This window comes from Talpa occidentalis, unplaced genomic scaffold (genome assembly GCF_014898055.3).
Source record: "Talpa occidentalis isolate TD23 unplaced genomic scaffold, MPIMG_talOcc4v2.1 talOcc4.8, whole genome shotgun sequence".
Lineage (NCBI taxonomy): Eukaryota > Metazoa > Chordata > Mammalia > Eulipotyphla > Talpidae > Talpa > Talpa occidentalis.
The window spans coordinates 20,113,657-20,140,786 of record NW_023605194.1 but is presented as its reverse complement, the minus strand read 5'-3'; the positions used below and the strand labels follow the sequence as shown (position 1 = coordinate 20,140,786).

Below are 27,130 nucleotides of genomic sequence, written 5' to 3'. Positions count from 1 at the left end.
TTCTTAAGAAATCACCATACTTTTTCCCACAGGTGCCACACCAACTTTCATTCCCACTAACAGAGCACGAGAGTTCCTTTTTCACCACAACTTGGCCAAAATTTGTTGATTCCATTCTTTTTTATATGGGCTATTCTCATAGGGGCCAGGTTATCTCAGTATGGGCTTGATTTGCATTTCTCTTATAAGTGATGTTGAACAATTTTTCATCTGTGTGTAGGCCATCTGAATGCCTTCTTTAGAGAAAGTGCCCTTTTAGGTCCTTTACTCATTTTTTTTATTAGATTTTTTATATATATATATATATTTTGTTGTTGGGTTGTATGAAAACTTTGTAAATTTTAGACATTAGCTCATTGTCAGATGCATAATATGTAAATATTTTTTTCCCACTCTGTAGGTCGCCTTTTGTTTTTGTGATCATTTTTGAAGTACAAAAGCTTTTTAGCTTGATGTCCCACTAGTTTATTTTTTTTTGCTTTTGTTTCCCTTGCCTTTGGGGTTGAGTCTCCAAATACATCTTTGTAGTATATGTCCTGTAGTGTGTCCCCTATGTTTTCTTTCAGATACTTGGTTTTCAATTCTTAGATCCAGGTGGTTTTTTTTTTAAGGATTTTATTTTTGCATTTGCATATAAGAACTGGGGTGCAGGCCAGAGGTGCAGCAGGTGAAAGGATTCACCAGAGACAGAGTGGGGAGCAGAGCAGGTGGATTTACTGATATACACTGCTAAGGGGAGCAGCAGGCGAGGCAGGAGAGGTCTGGTGTACCATAGTGGGTTAGCTCTCTGGCCAGGGATCAAACTCAGGCTACTAACAGTGGGCTGTCATGGTGATAGTGCTGAGACTTAACCTCTAGGCCACTGGGGAGGCCCTTAGATGCAGATTTTTAATCTATTTTGAGTTATTTTGTGTGTGTTGAGTCAAATATGGATCTTGTTTCATTATTTTTGCAAGTGGCTATTCATGTTTCCCAGCACCATTTATTTATTTATTTTTTAAAGATTTATTTATTCATACAAGCACTGGGTACAGTCAGAAGCACGGGAGGGTGGTGAAAGAATTCACCAGAGCCAGAGCAGAGAGCAGAACAGGCAGACTGATGAAGTACACTGCTGAGGGGAGCAGCGGGCAGCAGGAGAGGTCTGCGTGCCATGTGGGACCCTTGCCCGGCAGCTGGGGATCAAACTGGTGCTGCAGAGGATGCGGGCAGCTTATTAAAGAGGCTATTTTTCTCCACTGTATGACTCTTTGTCAAAGATTAACTGTCCATATTTGTGTGGGTTTATCTCTGGACTTTCTGTTCTATTCTATTACTCTGAGTTTCTGATTTTGTTCTGGTACCATATTGCCTGAATACTGTTGCTGTGCAGTATAGTTGGAAATCAGGAAGTGTGATACCTCCTTGGAATGGGCAGAACTTGAGTAGATTAAATAATTTTCTTCTGTTTTTTAATTGTTGAGTGAACTAGACTTGAATTAAGGCTCTTTCTACCCTGAAAAGTTTCAAGGTCATGTCACATGTTATGAGACTAGGAATAGACTTGTATAACTAGGGCAGAAAATTTATGTTGAGGGCAGAAAATGCTGGAAGGTCTTGCAAATGACAGCTAAAACTTAATATGTGATTTCATAAAAATAAAAAGCCACTAAAAGTTCTTGAGGGAAAAAGACCACTATGGCAGTAGCAGTATTTAAGAAATATTAATCTGGCAACAGTATTTTAAACAGACATTTTAAAACTCACATCATGTTCTCAAGTTTTGTGCTGAACAACTGGAAAATGAAGATGAAGAAGAAACTGGCCCGACCCTGAAGGAACCTAAGAGTGTAGGATGCAGGTGGGAAGCCTATTTATATAGAGTAATAACGTAGAGAGCTCTAAAGAATAAGCACCAAAATAGAAATAAAGTGCTAATTCTGGGTAATTAATTTCAAACTGGGTGTAGGTGGGACCAGAATGAGGAGTGGGAGAAGATAATTTTACTGTCTTAGAGAAGTTATCATTGTAGTTGACTCTTATATGTATCAGGATTTTAGTACATGAAGAGATTGGTAAAAGAAGGCTATTACACACTGCAGGAATAGAATTAACAAAAGCACAGGGATGACAGAGTACTTTTCTTACTTTGGAGAATAATAAATGTCATGTAAATGGTAAGAGAGACTTTGATGGAAAGTTAGCCAGATTGTGGATGCCATACTAAGATGTTCAGACATATTACATAGGTGACTGAGAGCTTATAAAAGGTTTTTAAGCAGGGGTGTAACCTCCTTTTAGAACCATGATTCAGACAGTATATAGGGCGGATCAGATATGATTTAGGCAAGAATGTCAGGAGGCTATCTCAATAGTAATAGCACTGGTGGTCTAGACTAGAGTAGAAGTAGTGGAAAACTAGGCTTAGATCAGATGATTCAAAACTGAAGACATGAAGGTGACTAGAATACATTCAAAGAAAAAAAGGAAGGATAGAATGAGTAAAAACTGTCTTGAAAAGAAAGGTTAGGAGAAAAAGAGCGGACCTAGAATAGGTGAAAATGGTAAAGGAGTATATAAAAGTTGGACATGCTGATTTTGAGGTGGTTTATCATCTGAGTACTTTTTTGGATTATTCTCTTTTCCTTTTTATTCGCCCCCAGGTTGCTTCTGGAAACATTTTATCCAATGCACATCCCTGAAATCTAATACATGAGGTTTAGCAATATTGACTTTTTCCTGCCTAAATCTTTCTAACTGTGTCTGCAGGTGTTACAATCCGAATGCTTCCAGTTTGAAGTTAAATTCCAAGTTGTCAGTGAGATTCTTTTAATCTACCCCTTTTAATTCTAAGCAAGTCTGTGATTATGATAATTATTTGAACTGATACGAAAGGTAACAAGTTACAGTATATTTTTTTCAGAAATACTTTTACATAATGCTGCTTTTTTTTTAGATTTATTTATTTATGAATACAAGAACTGGGGTACAGGCCAGAGGTGTGGGAGGGTGAGAGGATTCACCAGAGACAGAGTGGAGAACAGAACAGGCAGACTGAAATACACCACTGAGGGGAGCAGAAGGTGAGACAGGAGAGGTCTGCTGTGCCACGTGGGTGGCTCCCTGCCTGGCCGGGGATAGAACTCCTGCTGCAGAGGCTGTGGATAGCTTCACGGTGCTGTGCGTAACCCCTTGCGCCACCAGTCCCCATAATGCTACTTTTTATACAATATTACACTAGGATTACAAATACTCTACAAGTAATTTACTATAATGAGACATTCCTATCTTAAGTGCTATGAATGGGTTGCTCTGAGCTGACAGGTTTTTTTATTTGACTCAAGATTAAGTGGTAGGTTATAACTTTATTTATATATGGTGGAATTCCATCCCTTCTCCCCCCCCATTTATTTGCCATTTATCTGACTTCAGTTTTTCCATTTCTTAACATAGTTTCTTTTAGGTTTCATCTATTTTGTTTGCTAGTTTTTATTTTGACATAATACCAACTTTTACAGAAAAGTTGAAAGAACACTATATAATCCCCTGATATTTCTCACGCAGACTCCCTGCATGTTAACATTTTACCCACATTTGCTTTATTTTATATACATGTATATATTCATATGCATCATTTACATATTATTTTTTCTGAACCATTTGAAAATTAGTTACAGATATAATGTATTCTTACCCCTAAATGTTTCATTGTATGTTTCCTTAAAAAAAAAATTCTTTAATAACCACAGTAAAAATGATCAGAATCCAGAAATTGAATGCAAAAACAAGTGGTGGTACATTCATACAATGATATTACTTGACAATAGAAAAGAAAGAACTAGTGATATATGCAATAATGTGAATGACTCAAATGTAGTAGGTCAAATGAAAAAAAGACTCAAAAATATATATACTATATGATTCCATCCTGTGATATTTTGGGAAAGATAAAATTATTGAGCCAAAAAAATCAGTGAGTACTAGAGCAAGAGGTTGACTGTAAAGGAAGGGAAATTTGAGAATGATATAACTGTTTTTACATCCTCATTATGGTAGTGTTGCATACTGTATGCTTACAGAACTATGTACCAAAAATTCTATTTTTCTTTTTCTCAATTTAAAAAGTAGGTTGTCAGGAAATTAACACAGATACAACAATTAGCTTATTATGGATCTCATTCAGTTTTTCCCCAAATATTCTAGTAATGTCCTTTATATACCACTATAGCATAATATATACTCAGTAACCTATGATAATCAGGTAAATAGAAGGTCAAGAGGAAGAATATTATGGATGTGACTAGTTATTATTCCTATTAGGCTTAGATCACTATTTTTCCACTGTATAATTTAGTATAGAGGAGCTTACCAACAGTTTTGTTTCTGCTTTCCACTCTATCTCCCAAAATTATCTCACAGATCACAAGTTGCATTCAGTCATGTCTTTTTGGTTTTTTTGAATCTGTAAAAGTTCCTTAGTCTTTCTTTGTATTTCATGTCCTTAACATTTTGTTAATTACTTATTATATTTCGTAGTATATCCCTCAGTTTGGACTAATTCTGATATTTTCTCATGATGAGATTGAGATTGAGTTTTGGGTAAGCTAACCCCAGAAGTAATAATGTGTTCTTCTCAGTGCATCATATCAGCAAGGGTATCATGTAAAGATGGTGTCTGCTAATTTCTCTAATGAGAGGTTACTGTTTTTCTTTAGCAATTAGATATCTTACAGAGAAACATTCTCAGATTATGTAACTATCCTGTTATTTGTCTAACTTTCACCTCTACTTTGTGTGGTGAGTCATGCATCAGCTTAATACCCTTAAATGTAACTTATTGGACATAGTTTAACTTGATGCCCCAGGGCAATTGAGAACACTGCTTATTGGGATGCATTATAGATAAAAATACAAGGAATGCCTGTGCTTTGAGCTCTCCTGGGTGATGTTGGAGACCACATAGATTTGAGAAGCAGAACTGACCACTTAGGTACATATGGCTATACCATTAATTCCCCTCTGCTCTCACGACTAAAGCTAATCATCTCTTAGTCACTGGAATTCTGATTCTCCTCTTCACTGGTAGTAGGGTATCTTACTCTTGCTCCTGATATCATGACTGTTTAATGTCCTTACCTCTATTTTATATAAAAACAGATTTGAATTTTTTATATTGAGTCCAAAAGTAAAATATGTTGTGTCATTCTCTCTAAAAAGAACTAGCTATAAAGTGTGTTTTTTAAACAATTTTTTTTCTTTCTTGTATGTTAAGACTTACTCTTTTTTAACAACATGGTCTCTATATATTCTTTACTCTAATGGGGTAGAGAAGGAAAGGAGCTCCTCTACAACCCTGTTTTGCTCTCAGGTAATTATTGTTCTATAGCTCCTTTCACCATTTCATACCTCACACATTCTCTTAAAACCCACTCAGTAGTCCACCATATAAAACAGATGAAATAGAGAGTAGGCAGGAAGAAAATTGTTGGTATAAGCTAGAAAGTTAGTAGTCATCCTGCTGGTTCAAAACTACTTTTCACTATGAAACTCAGTACTGAGAGCTTATCATTAATTTTGTTTCATCCCAAGCACCTGAAGAATAAAAGTGTGATTTATGGTGTTGGTTTCTTCAGTATAACAAACTTCACCAAAAAGTAATTAGGCTTCCAAGTTTATTATTGTGACACTTTAACAAAACATAATTAATTTTGAAATATATAGGGCCTTATATTGGATTAAATAGGTTTATTTTATCTGAAATGGTACTTTAAAAAAGAGATGAGCTCATGGTCTGAGTAATAGTTACTTGCCAATTATAAGTTTTTAATTGAATACTGGCTGAATTGAACTCAGTTATAATAGAATGCTAGCATACATTTTTATCATAAAGGATTTTATTTTGGCATTTAAAACATTGATTCTATACTTTTTAAGTTAAACATACAAATTTATTTTATGGGTTTAATGTTCACCTTTTCCCTCTTTTGTTTAATTCTCTTATAATGGTGTGTATCCCTAGTGTCCTTATTTGGAATGCCATATAGTTGAGCTTATAGCCATGAATTCAACTGTATTTCTGCCCTATTTTTTATTGATAATCCATTCCTTTTTTTTTCAAAATGGGGGGAAAAGCAGCTAAAGCTCTGAAGTGATTCTCTGTCCCTTGCTTATAACATAGCATATTTCTTCTTTGTCTCAATATTAGGGACTTTTACCTGAAAGTGATCATCACAAATGCAAAATATCAAATATCATAAGTGATTTCTACCCCAAAGGAATTTGTTGGCCTGCCAAGTCAACTACAAGTGACACCACAAGGCACACAGATGTTAGCCACAGAAGTCCAAGAGCCTTAAAAATGTGCCTTTTACCCTTTAATATTTTTTAAAATGTCATATTTGATACAAACCAAAACAATGACAATATGCCTAGTTTTAAACACAATTATGATCCTATTCTAACAATTTCATACATGAATGAAAATTTTCAGATAGAATGTAAGTATCTAAAAATAAAATAACTCAATTAGAATGTGATAGATATATGTAATGTAATGAGCATATTGCCTGCAAATTTTAAGATATTAATGTTATAAATATAGTTGTGGAAAATAAAACCCAAATAATGTATAATTTGGATTGTCCGTATTTTGCCTTGTGAAATGATTTGCGTGTGTTGACTACAAGGTATTTTGTTTTGTTTTTTAATTTACATAACATAACATTTATCATTTTAACCATTTTCAAGTGTATAACTCAGTGCCATAACTCGTTTTTTTATAAAACTGACACTCTAACAATAAATTAAATAACTTCCCATTCCCACCTCTCTCCAGCCCCTGGCACCCACCATTCTACTTTCTGTCTTTATGATTTTGACTACTCTATGTATCTCATAAGTGCAATTATATACTATTTTTCTTTTTGTAACTGGCTTACTTCATTTAGCATAATATCCTCAAAGTTCATCCATGTTCTGTATGTTAGAATTTCCTTTCTTTTTAAAGTGACTATGATTCCATTGTTTATACTACAGTTTGATTATCCATTCATTCTCCAGTGGACATTTGAGTTGCTTCCACCGTTTAGCTATTTGTGGATAACACTCTATGAACATGAATGTATATAGCCATGTCTTCAAGACTGTTGTTTCAGTTTTTAGGGATATATACCTAGAAGTGGAATTGTTCGATCATAGAGTAATTTTATTTTTTTTTTTTTTTTTTTTTTTTATAGAGGCATGTTTTCTTTCTTTCTTTATTTGTTTGTTTGTTTGTTTTTGTTTATACATGCACTGGGTACAGTCAGAAGCGCGGGAGGGTGAGAGAATTCACCAGAGCCAGAGCGGGGAGCAGAGCAGGCAGAAGGACCGAAGTACACTGCTGAGGGGAGGAGTGGGCGGCAGGAGAGGTCTGCGCGCCATGTGGGACCCTCCTCTGGTGGCCGGGGAGCAGCCGGGTATCGAACCGGTGCTGCAGAGGCCGCGGGCAGCTTCGCAACCCAGCGCTCAACCGCTGCGCCACCGGGGAGGCCCGAGTAATTTTATTTTTAACTTTTTGAAGAATAACCTTATTTTCCATAGCAACTGTATTATTTTACGTTCTTACCAACAGTGCACAGTATTTCCAGTTCTCTACATCCTTGCTAATATATGTTAATTTCTCCTTTTTTTTTTCTGATAGTAGCCTTCCTAATAATTAGCCTTCTTAATAGTAGTAGCCTTACTTGTACTTTTGACTTGCATTTCATAAATAATGATGGTAAACATCTTTATATTTGTTTGTTGGTCATTTGTATATCCAAGTCCTTTGCCCATTTTTGGATTGGAATTTTGTTCAGTTTTATAACTTCTCTATATATTCTGGATAGTAATAGTTTAACAAATATGTGATTTGCATATTTTTTTTCTCATTTTGTGTTTTGCCTTTTTACTCTGCTGATATTTAAATTCTGAACTTGCTTTCAGTTGGATTGTTGTTGTTCTTTTTATCTTTTTAAAAAATCAACTTTAATTGATTTGCCAGTCATTGACATAACTATGTAATTTGGGAAGTACAACTTCATCCCTCAACATGTGCACATGCTTTCTTCTTCTTTTAAGTATTTTAAAATCCCATTGGTATGTTAGGGTCTCTTAGGTGCTGTTCGTTGGGATAGTGACAAGAATGGACTCTATTTCTAAGCCACTGATTCAATGAGCTGTTCTACACTGTTTGGGGCTAAGTTCTAGACTATTTTTAATAAAGGAAAGAAAATCAAACCGGAAAGGAGGAGGAAGAGAAAGAATTGTTTTTCAGGATTCACATTTTGAGAATTTTTATCAACCAAACATACATTGTAGTATATAACTGATTATTTAAAAGGGAAGATGATTATCGTGGTTTAATCCCACCTAGACTGGAGCTTTCTTATGTCCCATGTCAACTTGCATTTTCAAAGAGCAATAAACTAGATTTCTAATGAATATGACCTGTTGTGTAGTGCTTAAATATAGATTAAATACTTTCCACCTAGATCCCTACATACTTTTATTTATATATATGGGCATATGTTTCCCTTTGCATAAGTGTTATGTCTACATGTATATAAATCTTCAAATGAATAAACACATAAATATACACGGTATTCTACCTTACAGAATTAGAAATGTAATTCAGTTTACTCCCACAGAATAAGATTGAAGATAATGAGAACTGAATTAAAGCTTACTTTCTTTCACAGAATTCCTCAGAGAGAGAAGACTGTAATAATGGCGAACCCCCTAGGAAGATAATACCAGAGAAGAATTCACTTAGACAGGTATGAAATTCAGTCTTACTTAAAATAAAAAGCTACCAACAACAAAACAAAAGATAGGAAACCCTCAGTTTGCCGTTCAGTAAGTATTGGAGCTTAAATGAAGAGGACTCTGAAATTATTCAGGCTGTAGCCATCAATTCCAGTGGGGTAATATTGTTTTCCTAATCATTTAAAAAATGTCCTAAGTGTACTAGTATAAGACAGTCAATTTGTTTATATAGTAAAAACAAAATCAAGGGTTTCTTGTTCAGGAAAAAAACTTGAAATATTTCTTAAGTGCAGAAAGAATAGTTTATTTTAAAATTTATTTTCCTATAAAGAAAAAAATAAAAGGATCTGCCTATAATGAAGTTAGCTCCTTTTGAGCAACAATCTTGTCTTTTTTATTTTATTTTTTAAAAAGATTTATTTATTTATATATACAAGAACTGGTGTACAGGCCAGAGGTATGGGGGTGAGAAGATTCACCAGAGACAGAGTGGGGAACAGAACAAACAGACCAACTGAAATACACTGCTGAGGGGAGCAGCCGGTGAGTCAGGAGAGGTCTGCTGCGCTTTGTGGGTTGCTCCCTGGCCGGGGATCGAACTCGTGCTGCAGAGGCTGCGGTTAGCTTCATAGGTTGCGTCCCAACCCCTTGCGCCACCAGGGAGTCCCAATCTTGTCTTTTTTAGAAGTAAAGGCCGTTATTGATGACAACTGTAAAAATGTTTGCTTACCACTGTGCCCCATTCCCAAAAAGTGTCACATTTTACTTTGAAAGTTGAATTCCATGGTGCTCTCCTTTTAGAAACCAAAACATCTAAAAACATTTGGTAAAAATTTTGCTCTTCTCACTACCTGTAGCAGCTTTTAACACCTATCCCCTGTTGTCAACAAAAGTAAATTCTTAACATTGTTGCTAGAGAATAGGTATACCAGCTATTAATTTTTAATATAAAATTGGATGAGCACTAGCCCTAGTGAAGATAATATTAATTTATTTGCATTTATGACATTCTAGGAAAAAAGAGAGATGCAATATTTGTTGAGCGCCTACCAGGAACCTAGTATTTATTTCATAATAATTCTGTCAAGTTTCTAGATATGATTTCCAATTTATAGATTAAGAAATGGAGTCTTAGGTTAGATGACTTGTGTAGCTTGTCAGTGATTTGCAACCCATATCTCATTTCTTTTTCTGCCTTCTGACTCCAGTTTGCATACAGTGTTAATTTAGAGGAAAATTACTTGAAACTGCACATGACGATAATATATTCACTTTGTTTTACTGTTTATTAAATTTAGGGGAAAGACCTTTCCTGTTGTTTTTGTTTTTTTTTTTTTAATAAAAATTATTATTGTAAATTGAATCTGTTTAGAAAGCTTTGTAAAAAAATCAAAAACCAAATGATCAGTAATTGATATTGTGTAGTTACAACTTTATTTAGATAAATACCTGATTTATAAATCTAAATAAATGGACCAGTATTGAATACGATAAACTTGGAGGTGGAAATACTCTGCCTACTATACAGAAACAACTGTCAAAAAAAAAAAAAATGACACAACAAAAAGTTTTGGCAACTTTATTTAAGCTAACAAACGAATTTTCACTCTGCAAAGTTATAAATTAATTTTAATAGGCTGATCCAGATGGTCCATTTGGAAAATGGATAGGCTGATCTGTTGAAAATTAAACTAAATTTATCTCTCTCATACTTCAAACTGAAGCAAAGAGAGAATCGTGCCTATTAAGTCCAGCACATACAGATGGACCAGCAGGTCACACATGGGACTAATCTGATTCATTTTAAAAATAAATGCATACATTATTGAATCATTTTCTACTTGCAAGATCTGTTGTGTGCAGTATTTGAAAGAGATTTAATGTTGTTGTTTTTTATTTTATTGCTTTTTAGTAGGTTTGCTTCACTACCTCCACTTTAATTTAACAATCATTTTTGTTTTCCCTCCTTGTGCTCCAAAATTATTTTTCTAATATCTGTCATTCACTGTTGAGATCCAAGCTCTCGAGATTAATTGGGTCATGAGGCTTTTTCCCCTCCCTTTTTTGTAAAGAGCTTTATCTCCATTCTCTTTGTGAAGAGCATGAACTCTGTGTTCTTGGAAAGAGAAATGGCCTTTAGAAACAGGGAAGTAGGAGATCCTCCTGGGGCCCTCAGAGTCTTTTAGCTTCTGGGTGTTTTAACAGCCCCATGAATGCAGATTTGTAAATTTATTGCTGTGCCATCTGGTTTTTTGCCCGAACCAGATTACTGTTGGCTTGTGTCTGTCTATTGTGGTGGTCACTCCCTAGGAGCTTGCCCTCTCCATCTTAGGGAAGAGTGATGAATAGCAGGGGTCAATAGAAGCGGGTCACAGGGCAGCTGTCCAGGACTGCCCTGAACTTGATTACCCCACCACTGATTTTTTTAAAGGTAGAACATAATATATAAGCCTTTTAAACTCCCACTTTCCTCTATTGCATATGACAATAATGAAATGCCACTTTCTTCTCCCACCTCCCCCTTTTAGTAAAGTTACACAGATAAAAAGACATCAAGACTGCCTTGTGCTGATGTAAATAGGATTTGTATCATACTGGCCAATTCTTTAACTTAAGATTCTTTAACATATTTCTAATGGGATTTCAGGAGCTCTTTCACCATTGATTATAAAATATTCAGTTATGTTCTTGCAAGTTTAGTTACTTTAAACTAATTTTATGATTTACATATATTATTCTAAAGTACATTGTTTTAACATTGTTGATGGGATATGATCATACATGTTAACTTGGAGAGCTATTTAATTACTGTAGGAGCTCAAAGAAAGATTATCACTATAAATCTTACAGACACTGAAAATATAGTAAGGAAATACTATAAACAATTTTAAGCCAAAAATTTGACAAATTAGATGAAATGGACAAATTCCTTGAAAATGACATCTTTACGAAACTAACATAAGTTAAAACAGCTCTGTCTATTGAATAACTGAATTATTAAAAGACCAAATGTTCTATCAAACATTTGAGGAATAAATAACACCAATATTAAAGACTCTATCAGAAAATAGAGAATGAAAGGACACTTCCTGACTTGTATTTCTAATTGTAATCCAAAACCTGACAAAGACTAGGGAAAAAAGAAAATATTAAAGAGTCAGGAAACACTACACTCCCTGCATCACCAAGTCATTTTGTATACCTGCTTTGCTGCTTTTTGTCCAATGTTAGAAGGCAGGAGAATTGCTAGGGAAAGAAAAGCAGTATGTCCTTTTAATTAATTGTCTTAAGTTTTAAGACAATCTTCTCATCTCTTGGCACTGTCAACTTTTATTTAAAGGTTGTACAACTTTCTTTCTCCTTTTACTCCTAAAATAGGAAGCTGAGGAAACCATAGCAACTGTTTTCATAGCTTTTATTCATATCTGCAAACAGGGCAAAGACCTGGGAGGATACATGAAAGTACTCATTACTTTTTGAAAATGTAGTCTTACAACATGCAACTCCTTCTTTGCTTCACATTGGTGCTAATAGGATCTGTCAGCCCTGCCTTTCTCTGTAATTGAGTAAATTGTGACCTCTGTCTAATCCTTCCCCCAACCCCCATTCCCTTTGTGTATTTGTCCACTTACCATCCTGAGAACGTGGGCAGTGATAAATAAAGCATTGAGTAGAGCTTTCTCAACTCTTTGAAAGCAGCATGATGCCAGCCCTCTAGTTATATTTCTTTAAGTGTTTACGTTTTTCTGTATTCTTTCTCTTGTGTAGCTGGAACCCTGGGGATGCAAAGCCATGAGAGAGGCCAAGAAGCTAACAAAGTAGCTGTCTCCCTTGTTAGCTTGTTCCTTTATTCTTTAAAAACAAGATAAAAACCATCTGGCTCAGGGCATTACATTTTCCTCCCCCGTGCACCTCTATAGATGGAGACTTCACCTGCAGTGAGGGTTTACATTGATTAGGGAGGGAGCAGTAATTCAAGCTTCCATCCTCTTCAAGGATACTTTGCAGTCTTTAAAGGTGCTGACCCACTGAGTTAAACTGTCAAGGGAGGATAAAAAAGTATCTTCATCCCAGGAGGTAACAGCTGCCAGGTTTTCAACACCTTGCGCGCTGCTGGAAAAATGTCACATTTGTCAGCTGAAAGAAAAATGACTCTGTTGTCATCTTCTGTTAATGACTGGGCCTTATAAAAGAAACTACTCAAGTCTTTTTAGAAGGAATAAGTAGCAGTTTTCCCTGCCTTCCATTTCTCTTCCACCTCTTTACACACACCCAAATTCACATGTTGTTCTAAACATTGCCTGGAGTGTAGCCACAAAAAAACTTCAAATAGCTTAGTAGAAGCATGGAAGTCTGACTGGCATAGTTCTTCTACACAGTTGGATGAGTAGGAGGAAGCAGCACATCACTGACACAGAAAATAACATTATAGTGTGTATTAACAAAACAACAACAACAAAAAGTCATTCATAAGCCAATGAACTGAGAGAAAAACATACTGTATTTCTGCTCTTTGGAGGACAATTTGTTTTCAGGCAGCATCCAGATGGGTAAATACCACGACATTTCTTTTTTCAAGAAAGCCGCTTCTTTTCTTCCTTAAAAAACAAAACACAGAATATTCTTCCTTTAATAGTCCTGTCTGTAATGTTTGCATATGATGGCATTCCCTTCTTTCTGATTTGATTGATGAGGGGAAAGGATTTAATGAAGTCCCTGATATCATGCAGGCAGATTTTTTTTCTATTTGTTTTAGGTTAGTCATTTTAATTGTATTGAGTAATTAGAAGGTACACACAGCCAAGGGAGCTTTGTTCTGATAATTGCTCAAGAAAACTCATTCCCTATTTGCAGTTGCTTTGTGTTAAGACATTTCTCCCCCTAGTGGCAACAGTAAGCACTTTGACTTGGCAGTAAGCAAGGTGTAATTGCAATATGACAAACTATGCTTAAGGGACTATCTTGTAAATACTTTAGTTTGGGGTTTGGCATTATTTCATTATATATGTGTGTTTTTCCCCTATGAAACTTCCTACTTTTTTTTTCCTGAAGTGCTCTGGGCTTTAGATGGAAAAAATTGCCTGAGATGTTTATTAAAACACACACACAGACACACACACACACACACACACATACACACACAGAGCACAGTGCATCCTGGGTAATGTTTTGCAGCTTGACTTAATTTTAGTCATTTGTTTTAATTACCTATTTATAAAAATGCTTTTGCATTTGTAGACATTATTTAATACTTTGGAAGAAGCACCTCATTTGAAATAAATAAATAAATTGTACTTATTTTAAATAGTCCATGTAAAAGACCTTAAAGGTAATTAATGTAGGTCTCCTAAGTAAGACAAAAGTGATCTTTCCAAGTCTTATGAAGTGATTTGTTTATTTAACTTCCCACTTTGGCTGAATCCTTCAGAGTCTAATAACTTTTTTAAAAACATGGCTTGGCAATTTGCGTCTAACTACAGAAACTGTTCTTCAAAAAGAAGCAATTTAATAACCAGCTTTCTTAAAATTACTTTGAGGAAGGAAGACTGTATAGGGGGTTGGTATTTGTTTTACTTTTATTTCAGTGTAATCATTCTTTGATAAATTGTGTAATCACTGACTTAGTAGGAAAAATATTATTGAACTCCTGGGTCTAAATGACCATAAAAAGTATATTTTCATATAGAGATTTGAGATATTTTGAATAAATTATAAAGGAATCAGCTTATATGTTGGTCAGAGTCCATATGGGCCAAAAAATAAACAGAAAAATAAACAGAAAACTGGGGGTTGGGGGGGAAGCCCAGCTGAATGAGTCCTTAAAAAAATTCTGCTCTAAAAACACCATGCAATGAGATATCCAATGCAGCTTTACATCTTTTGGTAGGTAGTGTCAGTGTGGCATTTTTAAAGCCCAGTTCCAGCTTCCCTAGATGTGGCTTCGTAGTTTTTTTCCATCCCATATTCTTGCTGGGGGCTTAATTTGATGTTACCATATATCTGAGGATCCCTCTCTCCCCCATTCCACCCCCCAATCACTAGCCATTTTCATTATACTATATCTTGTATTGCTATAGGGCTGCTGAACAGATTTCTTAAGCAGCTTTTTGCAAGGTTAAAAGAATGCAGCCTGGTAACAAGTTTGTGTCATTTTAAATATATACCTTCTAGTAAATAAGGAGAAGTCTGGCAATCAATCCCTTTTAGTGTGTTATATGTTTCACCTGACAACTAAACCTTCTATTGATTAGCCATTACTTTGTTAGATAATCCTATGTCATTGAATCCATTGTAAAAAATTAAACTCTTTAAAATGTTTTACCCTAGCAGCAGTGTGAAAATTGAAAACTTGTTCAGAATTACAGCCTGCTTTCACAAAGAAGGTAGTTTTCAGCAAGGCAGCTTACTGGTTTATGCTTATGTGCTTTATATGCAATATAAAAATGTACTAAAGTACTCCAACGCAAAACTCTCTGCCTCTGGTTCAGCAATGAAGCTACCTTTTCAGATGTTGCTTGGGGACAGAACCTATCTTACCTGTGGCTATTATAGTCACCAGTTGGATTTTAGTGTAGAAGGAGTTTTATAATAGTAAAATACTTAATGTGTAATACTGAATTTTTTTAGCCCTTTTATTCTAGAGTCACCTAAGGACTTTGTCAAGTTTTAGTTCACTAATGTATGTGACTTGCTTGGGAGAGAAACAAGATGATATACCCATTTTATAGATGGAATGTCTAGAAAATAAAAGGCTATCTATAGCCTTACTCTAGAAACTCCCATAGGCCTGGAACAAGTTTCCTGAATCTATTTAATGTCCTGAGGGGGAAATGTTCTGAGGGGGAAATGAGGAAAACAAATTCATACTTTTATATTTTTATTAAAAAATGATACAGTGAATTATATAGGTATTAATTGTATAAATCAATTAATTTTTTATAAGTCTGCCCACCTGTATAACTACGACTCCAATCAAGCTGTGAAACATTATCATTACCCAAGAATTTCTTTTTTTTTTTTTTTTAAAGATTTATTTATTTATTTATTTATACAAGCACTGGGTACAGTCAGAAGTGCGGGAGGGTGAGAGAATTCACCAGAGCCAGAGCAGGGAGCAGATCAGGCAGAAGGACCGAAGTACACTGCTGAGGGGAGCAGCGGGCAGCAGGAGAGGTCTTCGCGCCATGTGGGACCCTCGCCCAGCAGTCGGGGATCGAACCGGCGCTGCAGAGGCTGCGGGCAGCTTCGCAACCCAGCGCTCAACCGCTGCGCCACCGGGGAGGCCCCCAAGAATTTCTTTTTGCCCCTTTCCACCTGATTTCCCAAACCCAGTGAATCAAACATGTGATGGCTTGCTGATTAGTTTTGCCTTTTCTAGAATTTCATGAAATAGAATATCTTTTTTTGAGGTCTGACTTTCAGCATGTGTTTATGAGACTCCTTTATGCTGCTGCGTTTATCAGTAGTTTATTGTTATGTAGTATATCCCATGTCCTAGAGTTTGTTTTCCAATCTTTCTATATATACCTGAGCTATTAGCTGTGAATCTTCTTTATAAAGCTTTTTTGGTGAACATGTGTTGAATACTTTTTCACGTGCTTATTGGCTATTCAGACCTTTTCTTCTGTGAAGTATCTAAGGTTTGTTTTTTGTTTTTGCCATTTAAAAAAGTTGCATTGTCTGTCTTCTTATTGAGTTGTGGGACTCAACTGTATTGATTCTGGATACCAGTCCTTTGTCAGGCATGTGCTCTGAATATTTTCTTAGTCTACCTCTTTCTATTCTTGGTGTGTTTTGATGAGAAGTTTCTAGTTTTTTAAATAAAGCCCAGTCTATCAACCATTATCAATGACTGTGAAGATACTCTTCTAGGTTTTCTGCTAGAAGCTTTGTAAGTTTGAGCTTTTACCTTTAAGTTTGTGATTTATCATGAGTTAATTCTTATGTATGCTGTGAAGTAGAGTTTGGGTTCATTATTTTCCCCATACTTTCATTCAGTTGTTTTGGCACTATTGTTCAAAAGATTTTCATTTCCCCAATTTAATTATATGGGTGCTTTGTCAGAAATCAATTGACTGTACAATAATCTATTTCTAAACTGAATGCAGAGCAGAAGGTAACAGTGACTGAGGCACTAACAAGTCCCTACTTAAGTCCCTATATGACATAGAGGCAAACCCCAGGTCCTCTTATCTTTTTAGAGGTTTGTATCCTTGCACCAAATAACATAGTCTTAATTATTGTAGCTTTATAGAAGTCTTTTAAGTCAGGCAGTGTCGGTCCTCCATGTTTTTATTTTTATATTGTTTTTATTTTTTAAGATTTATTTATTTATTTATTTATTTATTTATTTATTTATTTATTTATTTATTTATTTATTTATTTATGCAAGCACTGGGTACAGTCAGAAGTGCGGGAGGGTGAAAGAATTCACCAGAGCCAGAGCGGGGAGCAGAACAGGCAGAAGGACCGAGGTACACTGCTCAGGGGAGCAGCGGGCGGCAGGAGAGGTCTGCGCACCATGTGGGACCCTCCTCCTATAGCCGGGGAGCAGCCGGGGATCAAACTGGCGCCGCAGAGGCTGTGGGCAGCTTCGCAACCCAGCACTCAACCACTGCGCCACCAGGGAGGCCCATGTTTTTATTTTTAATATTGGTTTTGGCTGTTCTAGATACTTTACATTTCTATATAAATATTCTGATCATTAAAAAACCCAAAAAGAGAATTGTTAAAACTATCAAAAAAATATTATGATCATCTTAGTAATTTCTACTAAAAGGTCTGTGGAATTTTGATGTGGATTTTATAGAAATTATATATCTATTTGAGTAGAATTAACCTCTCAATCATATTGAGTCTTGTAGTCTGTAAACATGGTATATCCTTTTATTTGTCTTCTTAAAATTTTTCTAAGCAATGATTTTTAGTTTTTCAGTGTACATTCATTGTATAAAGTTTGTTAAATTTATTCCTGTGTATTTAATGTTTTTAGTGGTTTTATAATTTTTTATTTTCTATTTGTCACCAGAATATATAAATAAATTGATTTTTGATTGTTAGCCTTGTTTCCTGTCACTTGTGAATAGAAATAATTTTTGTTTCTTCTTTTCCAACTTACCTGCCCTTTTTCCCCCCTTGTTTTATTTGAATGGCCAGCTTTGAATGTTGAATAGATGTAACAAGAAGAAATCTTTGCCTTTTCCCTGATCTTAGAGGGACAATATTAAGTCTTAACCATTAAATATATTGTTATTTGAAATTTTCTTTTGCCTTTTTATGAGATTGAGGAAATTTTCTTTTATTCTTAGCTTGCTGAGATTTTTATCATTACTAGATGTTTAATTTTGTGAAATGGTCTACCCCCTCATTCAGTTGCTATCATAAATTTACTTTATTAAGAATTTTTCTGTGTTCATGAGGGATGTTATTTACTTTTTAATATCTGTCAAATTTTGTTTTTAAAAAGATTTATTTGTTTATGCATACAAGAGCTGGGGTATAAGCCAGGGGTGTGTGTGGGGGGGGTGAGAGGATTCACCAGAGACAGAGTAGAGAACAGAACAGGCAGACTGACTGAAATACACTGCAGAGCAGGTGATGCAGGAGAGGTCTGCTGTGCCATGTGGGTTGCTTCCTGGCTGGCCGGGGATCGAACTCGTGCTGCAGAGGCTGCAGATTGCTTCATGGTGCTGTGCTTAAACCCCTTGCGCCACCAGGGAGGCCCAATATCTGTCATGTTGTGATGTCAGGTTTATGCTGCCCCCACAAAATGAGTAGGGAAGTCATCTCTTCCTCTTCTGTTTTCTTAAAGTGAGGGAGGGGAGATTTTTTTTCTAACTATGTCAATTTCTTTAATAGATAATTAGATATAAAGCTATTCAAATTTTTTTATTGTGTCAGTTTTGGTAATTGTGTCTTTTAAGAAATTTGTTAATTTGTTAATATGTTTTATTTTTATTTTAATATTCAGATTATTCCACTTTGGGTTAATGAGAGCTCCTTTAGGCTGGCATATGTGGCTCCTTTGACATAGCTCCATTATACCCTGAATATTTACAGGTTCATTTGTATTTTCCAGGTCCAGTTCTGGAATCAGGTATTTTTTCAGGGAGCTGTGGTTTCTTTTAGTGCAGAATGGTATTTTGAGCGATGTGTAAACATTAGCTTTTCTTTTACATATATATTGTTTATTTTGAAAACCATGTGTCCACACTGATAGCTCTACTTTTAGTCCAGCACCACAGATTTTGTTCTAAATTCCTCTATTTTCAAATGTATAATTCTCTTTTCTAATATTAAATATCCTACCATTTGATTTCCCTTCTAGTACTTTAAAAATGTTGTTCCCTTGTCGACTAGGCTTTGTTTTTTATGGGAAAAGTCTGCTATAATTATTGTTGCACCCATGTATTGTAGAATCTACTTTTCTTTCTCTGCTTTCAGATTATATCTTTATTTTTGGTTTTTGGGCCTAGATCTTGTTTTCTCTGTATATAATCTCCCTGAAGTTCACTGATTTTATATCAGTATTTCCAATAGTTTTCAAAAATTTGAGCAGTATTGGCCACTATTTCTAAAAATTAATTAATTAATATATTTTTTATATCACTGTTTTTTTTTTTTTTTTTTCAAAAAAAGATTTATTTTATTTATTCAAGAGCTGGGGTACAGGCCAGAGGCACAGGAAGGTGAGAGGATTCACCAGAGACAGAGCGGGGAGCAGAACAGGCAGATAGACCGAAACACACTGCTGAGGGGAGCAGTGGGCGAAACAGGAGAGGTCTGCTGCACCATGTGGGTAGCTCCCTGGCCGGCCAGGACTTGAACCCGTGCTGCAGAGGCTGCAGACAGCTTCACAGCACTGTGCTCAACTCGCTGTGCCACCGGGGAGGCCCTCATTGTTCATTTTTAAACGCTTGCTCCCCACCCCCTCAGGGGTAGTCCCCATAGAATTTCCTTCACCAATACACCCTGGCCACTATTTTTATGACTTTTTTGTGTCCCATTCTTGCCTGCACTCATGGCTTCAATTACACATAAGTGAAGTTATTGCGAATTCTCCCACAGATGACTGAGACTTCATTTTGTTTTCTTTTTCTCTCTCTATTCTTCAGTAAAGAGAATTTCAATTAAACTGTCTTTAACTTCATTGGCCTTTTCTTCTGCCGTCCCAAACTGCTTTTAATCCCATCTAGTTAATTTCAGGTCATGTATTTTTAAATTCTAGAATTGCTGTTTATTCATTTTGGGTTTTCATTTTTCTAGCTATTTATTATAGCTTCTTTAGAGTCTGTGTGTGCTAATTCCCACAATAAAGTCATCTCAGGGTCATTTTCTATTGGTTTTTTCTCTTGACTATGAGTCTCACCTGCTTCTTCAGTCTCATAGTTTTTTATTGTATAGTATACATTATAAATGATACATTGCAGAGACTGTAGACACTTTTATCTTCCTCTAATTACATTACTTGTCAATCACTATGACTTTGTAGAGTCTTGGTTTTACATTTGTTAGTGCATTTGTTTTGCTTTTTTTTAAAAGATTTTTTTTTAATTTATTTATGCATACAAGACCTGGGGTACAGGCCAGAGGTGTGTGTGTGGCGGGAGTGTGTGTGTGAAAGGATTCACCAGAGACAGAGTAGGGAACAGAACTGGCAGATTGACCGAAGTATACTGCTGAGGGGAGCAGCGGGCGAATCAGGAGAGGTCTGCTGCGCCATGTGGGTTGTTCCCTGGCCGGCTGGGGGGATTGAACTCGTGCCACAGAGGCTGTGGACAGCGTTGTACGTTGTGTCTTAATCCCTTGCACCACCAGGGAGGCCCTTGTTTTGTTTTTGTCCCTAGTCATAAAGACTTAATTATGGTCTCAATGCAGGGTCTTTCTGAATTTTCAGTGCAAAGTTTGAGATGTTTATTAAGCCTCTCTAACTTAGTAGGAATTAAGTTCTCAATTCTGTCTTGCTCATGTGTAGCAGCTAGAATCTGTTCTCCAAACTTTCAGTATTCTAGTTGTTGCTTTCCATTGGAATCCTTTGAGTCTTTTGAGAGTTAGCCATGTATTTGAGGGGAATTCTGTATGCTTTTGATGCTTCCTCTCCTTCCCCCATGGCTCTCTCTGTTTTCTATGATTTTTCTTCTCAATTTCCAACCATATATCAGCCCTGAACTCCATACTCTGACATCTCAAGCCAACAGACTGTGGCTTTCTAATTTTATTTTAGTTACCCCGCACCAAGTGGACTAGTGAGTATCCTCAGAGATAAAAACATACAAACCCAGATTTCACCCACCATGGTTCTTTTTGTTCAAGGTCAGTCTATCCCTCCTTTCAGTTTCTGCCTATTTTTTTTTTTTTTAAGATTTGTTTATTTATTCATACAAGCACTGGGTACAGTCAGAAGCGCGGGAGGGTGAGAGAATTCACCAGAGAGGGGAACAGAACAGGCAGACTGACGAAGTACACTGCTGAGGGGAACAGTGGGTGGCAGGAGAGGTCTGTGTGCCATGTGGTACCCTCGCCCGGCAGCCGGGGATTGAACTGGCGCTACAGAGGCTGTGGGCAGCTTCGCAACCCAGCGCTCAACCGCTACGCCACCAGGGAGGCCCAGTTTCTGCCTATTTTAAAAACCCTTTACGTAGTTATTTTAAAATCTTTTTTGTTAACCTGTAGCAGGGTTTATCCAATACAAGCATCTCTGCCATTATTGGAATCAGAACCCCTTGGCATGAATTTTAATTTATTCAGTAACTATCAATTATGTTATAAGTGTCTTTTAAAAATACATTAAGTTTCATTAAATTTTCTTGTATTGTCTGTACATGCATAACAAATATTTTTGGTATTAGTAATTGCAAAAAAGGTACTGAACCTGGGACCCAAACATACATGTATACCAGTAGGCCTTACACACTGTGAAATATTCGCATTTATTCTTTTAAAGTGTATGGTTTTAAATAATTTCAACTTGAATGATACACAAATAAGAATATTTTTTAAGTTTAACCTGTTTTAAAAGAAAACAATTTTTATATTGTTTTCTTTTTACCTACCTAGTCTATTTCCAGTGAGTGACAATTGACCAAAAATAATTTAAAACAGCTGTGCATCCATTGCTTATATAAATAAATTAATAAGTAAATAAATGGGAGAAGAAATCATAACTCTTCATTACAGGAAAATTTCAATTAACAAAATGTAGAAGGAAAGGAAATTTATAAGTCTGCATTAGAACACTACATTAAATATTACCATAGGCACCAATGAATCCACCAGTGGATTCTAAAATGGACAGACAGAATTGAAGCAGAAGTAATATTTGTGTAGTCTCAAAAAATAAATCCTACAGGGGGGCCTCCCTGGTGGCAAAGGGGTTAAAGATAGCACTATCAAGCTATTACTAGCCACTGCAGCATGAATTTGATTCCCCAACGTGCCAGGGAGGTGACCCACATGACACAGCAGATCTCTCCTATCTCGTCCGCTACTCCCCTCAGCTGTGTATTTCAGTCTGCCTGCCTGTTCTGCTCCCCACTCTGTCTCTGGTGAATCCTCTCACTGCCCTCATCTCTGGCCTACACCCCAGCTCTTGTATGCATAAATAAATAAATCTTAAAAAAATAATTCCTACAGGGAGAATAGTATATTTAAAGTGGAAAAACTTAGCAGGACAGCCCTAGGCAAGTGATTAAGGTTAAAATCATTAGAAATACTTGCCAGCATACTCCTAACTTGATACACTGAGAAGGGCACATTACCTCTGCAGTGTCCTTCCCTCTCTATCAATCTGATCATGAGACAGACCCAATTTGAGGGACATTCTACATATTAACTAATCTGCTCTTCAGAAATGTCAGAGTCATGAAAGCCAAGCAAAGACTGAGGAGTTGTCACAGATTAGAGGAGACCGAGGAAACATGACAATTAAATACAGTGTAGACGCTTGCATTAGATACTGAACAGAAAAGGAAGGTTTGTGGGTAAAGTAGTGAAACTTAAATAAGTTATTTATGCTGTGCTAAGTTAGGTTAGCTATTGACTAAGTTAGGTCCTTAGTTTTGATAAAATTTGTCCTGTGGTTAAGGCCATTAACATGAGGATGCTGGAAGAAGGGTATACAGGAATTCATACCTATTTTTGTAACTGTACTGTGTAAATCTAGAATTTAAAACAATGTTGGTTATAAGAGATTATCAGTGTTTCAAGATTTTTCTCTTAATTTTAACACACGTATTTATAATAGTAGTTAAAGAGTGTTTCTGGACCAGCAGTATTAACATCAACTGGAAACTTGTTAAAAATGCAAATTCTTAGAAGCTCTGGGGATGGGATCTAGAAATCTGTGTTTTAATAAGCCATATGATTTCTGATGCATGCTAAAGTTTAAGGATCTAAAGGCTAAAATGAAACATTTTTATTAATGCTAGGTCATTATTAATGGTTACTTACTCTAAGTATAACCTGTGTTTTTTAAATTGTGATTAAATACATATAATACAACATTTGCATTTATCGATTTAAAAATGTAAATTTTAAACTGTTATAAAGCAACAGTAATTAAAATAGTATGGTATTGGAATAAAAATAGACACATGAATAATGGAATAGAATCAGGAATCCAGAAATAAATCTGCACATATATTAGTACTTAATTTATGACAAAGGAGCCACAACCATACAGTAAAGAAAGGAAAAATCTCTTTAATGGAGTTGGTCAAACTGGACAGCTACTGGTAAAAGAATGAAACTGGATCACTCTCTAACTCTATACACAAAAATAAATTCAAAATAAATTAAAGGCCTCCCTGGTGGCACAAGGAGTTAAGCACTGCACTATGAAGCAATCCACAGCCTCTGCAGCATGAGTTCAATGCCTGGCCGGCCAGAGAAACCCACATGGTACAGCAGACCTCTCCTGTCTTGTCTGCTGCTCCCCTCAGCAGTGTACTTCAGTTGGTCTGCCTGTTCTGTTCCCCACTTTGTCTCTGATGAATCCCCTCACCCCCCACATCTCTGGCCTGTACCCCAGCTCTTGTATGCATAAATAAATAAATCTTTAAAAAAATAAAATAAAAACTTGGCTATAAGATGTGAAATCATAAGTATATAGCAAGAAAAAAAGGTGATAAGGTCCATGACAGCAGTGATAGATGTGTTTTTAAGGACACATAAATAAATAAATTAGTGGACTACATCAAATTAAAAAGCCCTTGCACAGCTTTTTGCACAGAAATTATTGACTAACTAAAAAGATAGTTTACTAAACCGGAGAAGATATTTGCACATCACACATTCAATATCCAAGCTCTGTAAAGAACTCATACAATTTAACGACAGTGACTACAACAACTCGATTTTAAAGGGGCAGAAGGTCTGAGTAGATGCTTCTCCCAAAAGGATAAATAGATGGCTAGCAGACATAAAAAAAATGTTCAACACTTCTTATTAGGAAAATGTAAATCAAAACCACAGTATCTCATCTCATACCTGTGAGAATGACATACATCAAAAAGACTACTAACAATAACTCTTGGCAAGGATATAGAGAAAGAGAAACCCTTATATACTGTTAGTAGGAATGCAAATAAACTGGTGTGGCCATTTTGCAAAGTTGTATGGATCTTCCTCAAAAACCTAAAATAGAGGGGCCGCCCCTGGTGGCGCAGCGGTTGAGCGCTGGGCTGCAAGGCTGCCCGCAGCCTCTGCAGCGCCGGTTCGTTCCCTGGCTGCTGGCAAGGGTCCCACAAAAAAAAAAAAAAAAAATAGAATTAGCAGTCCCCCTTCTGGGTATCCAAAGAAGTCAACTTGAAGAGTTATGTGCACTGCAGGGTTTGTTGCAGCAATATTCACAGTAGCTAAGATCTAGAAGCAACCTAAGTGCCCACTGATAGATGATTGGACAAAGAAGGTGTATATATGTACACAATAGAATACTGTTCAGCTATAAGAAAAGATGAAATTTTACCATTTGTAATAAAATGGAAGGAACGCTAGGATAAATCAAAGCAAAAATAGAAAGATAAATATTTGATGATTTCACCTATATGGGCAGTATAAGGAAACTAAGCAGATAAATGGACAAAACCAAATGAAAATAAACTAGTGGACATTGGAAACCAAAATGGGATTGTTACCAAAGGTATAGAGGATGGAAGGTAGGAGTAAGGGTGGAGGGGGTATAATTAGTGGTGGTGTTTTGTTTTGTTTTGAACGGAGAAAAAAAATAAAGGGCATAACACCTATCTTAAAGAGATTTAAATGACATAATCTATGTAAAAGACATACCTCAGTCATTGGCACTTAGTAATTTCTAAATAAAAAAACAAACAAAAAACATTATCTCCCCTTTCTCCTAGACCCTGGCAACCACCATTCTACTTTCTGTCTCTATGATTTTTGACTAAGTATTTCATGTAAGTGGAGTCATATATTTATCTTTTAGTGAATGACTTATTCCACTTATCATTATATGCTCAAGGCTCATCTGTGTTGTAGTATATGGCAGAATTTATTTAATTTTTAAGAATGAAAACTATTCATTATATGTTTATGCCATTTTGTTTTATCCATTCATCCTCCAGTGGACACCTGGATTGCTTCCACATTATTCCCAATTTTAGCTGTTGTAAATAATGCTGCTGTGAATGTGGATATACAATTATCTCTTCAAGGCTCTGCTTCCAGTTCTTTTGGGTATATACCTAAAAGTGGAATTGTCGGATCATATGGTAATTCTATTTTTAATTTTTTGAGGAACCTCCACTGTACTGTTTTCCACAGCAGCTGTACCATTTTACATTCTCACTAACGGTGCATTCTTACCAAGAGTTCCAATTTCTCCACATCTTCGCCAACACATGTTTCCTTTTTTTTTTTTTTGATAGTAACCATCTAATGGGTATGAGTTGGTGTCTCCTAGTTTTGCATTTTTTGCATTACTTTGATGATCGGGGATGTTGAGCATCTTTTCATGTGCTTTTTGGCCATTTGTTTATCTTCTTTGGGAGCAATGTCTGTTCAAGTCCATTACTCATTACTTCATAAATAAAACCATCTTTACTTTCTATACACACAGTAGAGCCACCACTACTCACATACTTGTTCATGGACACATCAGTGGGTCTTGTGGGCTCACTTTCTTTGTTTTCCCTCTGGGTCTTACTTAATACTCAGTTACCATAAATCTGAAATTTGCGCATAGGTTCTAACTGTGTGTGGATTTTGAGAAATAGTACAAGATTTAAAATTACATATGACACTATTTTAATATTTAAACCTGTTTCCAAAAAATTCTCTTTGCAGACTTATAACAGCTGTGCCAGACTCTGCTTAAACCAAGAAACAGTATGTCTAGCAGGCACTGCTATGAAGACTGAAAATTGTGTGGCCAAAGTGAGTAATTTTCATCTTCAATAATATTGTACCATATCATAACAGTTCTTTATAGATATCTTCACTCAATATTGCTATTTAAAAACTATTGTTATGGCTTATGTTTTAAAAAGAATATAGCAGACATCATTTTACCCAAAATAAATTATAAGTAGTAGTCTCCATCTCTTCAACAACAGCAGAATGTTTAAATTATGTATCCTGGATATACTTTAGACTACTTCATATTGCTTGGCACTAGTTATGGGTCATCACAAATAAGATTTATGTAAGACAATTTGCAGCAACATGGATGGAGCTGGAAGGGATCATGCTCAGCGAAATAAGCCAGAAAGAAAAAGAAAAATACCGGATGGTCTCACTCATAGCAGGAATCTAGAAAACTTAAATAAGGAACCAGGAAAAAGAATAACTATAAGAAAGAAAATATCAAAATCAACAAACAACTATGAACCAGAGACACTCTATGGGGGGTAGGGGGCGGGGAAGGAAGGATTGGGGTCAAAATAAGGGGGTTATAATTATATGGGGAATATAAAAATAAAATTTAAATTAAAAAGAGAAAAAAAGAAAAGCACAGGGTCTATTTAAAAAAAAGATTTATGTAAGAAAATACACATTGTTTTTACACATTGTTTTTACATTTGTTTGTAGTTTTTAAGTGTAATTAAGTATGGAGTACACTAGTGAAAGTTTGGAGAAATATGCTGTGAAAGTTCATTTATTATTATCACTATTCTTATTTACTGAATGGCCAATAATAGAAATACTGCTTTTGGTAATCTTGATCTGAGTGATACTTAATCTTAAATATAAGCTCTCTCATATGTAAGTATGTATCATAGCTCTAGCTTCCATACAAAAAAACAATCTTATATATCAGAGACCCTAGACTTTTCATGTAAACTCTGGCTCAAATTTTCCAAGTTCTCTAATTATTTAGGAACTTTGACCTAAATTTAGATGTTAGTCA

The 27,130-nt window shown here is 35.8% G+C and overlaps 1 protein-coding gene across 8 annotated transcripts in view; it reads left to right on the top strand.

Moving 5' to 3' along the window:
• Positions 1-27,130, top strand: part of BTRC (beta-transducin repeat containing E3 ubiquitin protein ligase) — a 165,408-nt gene that overhangs the window by 74,790 nt on the left and 63,488 nt on the right. For 6 of the 8 annotated variants that reach the window (XM_037497132.2, XM_037497130.2, XM_037497135.2 and 3 more), the window contains 2 exons: positions 8,700-8,777; positions 26,068-26,157. In XM_037497132.2, coding sequence (XP_037353029.1) covers positions 8,700-8,777; positions 26,068-26,157 — 168 coding nt within the window. Of the gene's footprint in view, positions 1-1,774; positions 1,841-8,699; positions 8,778-26,067; positions 26,158-27,130 lie in introns of those variants that run through there. The other 2 variants (XM_037497136.2, XM_054690503.1) reach the window with 2 other exon arrangements.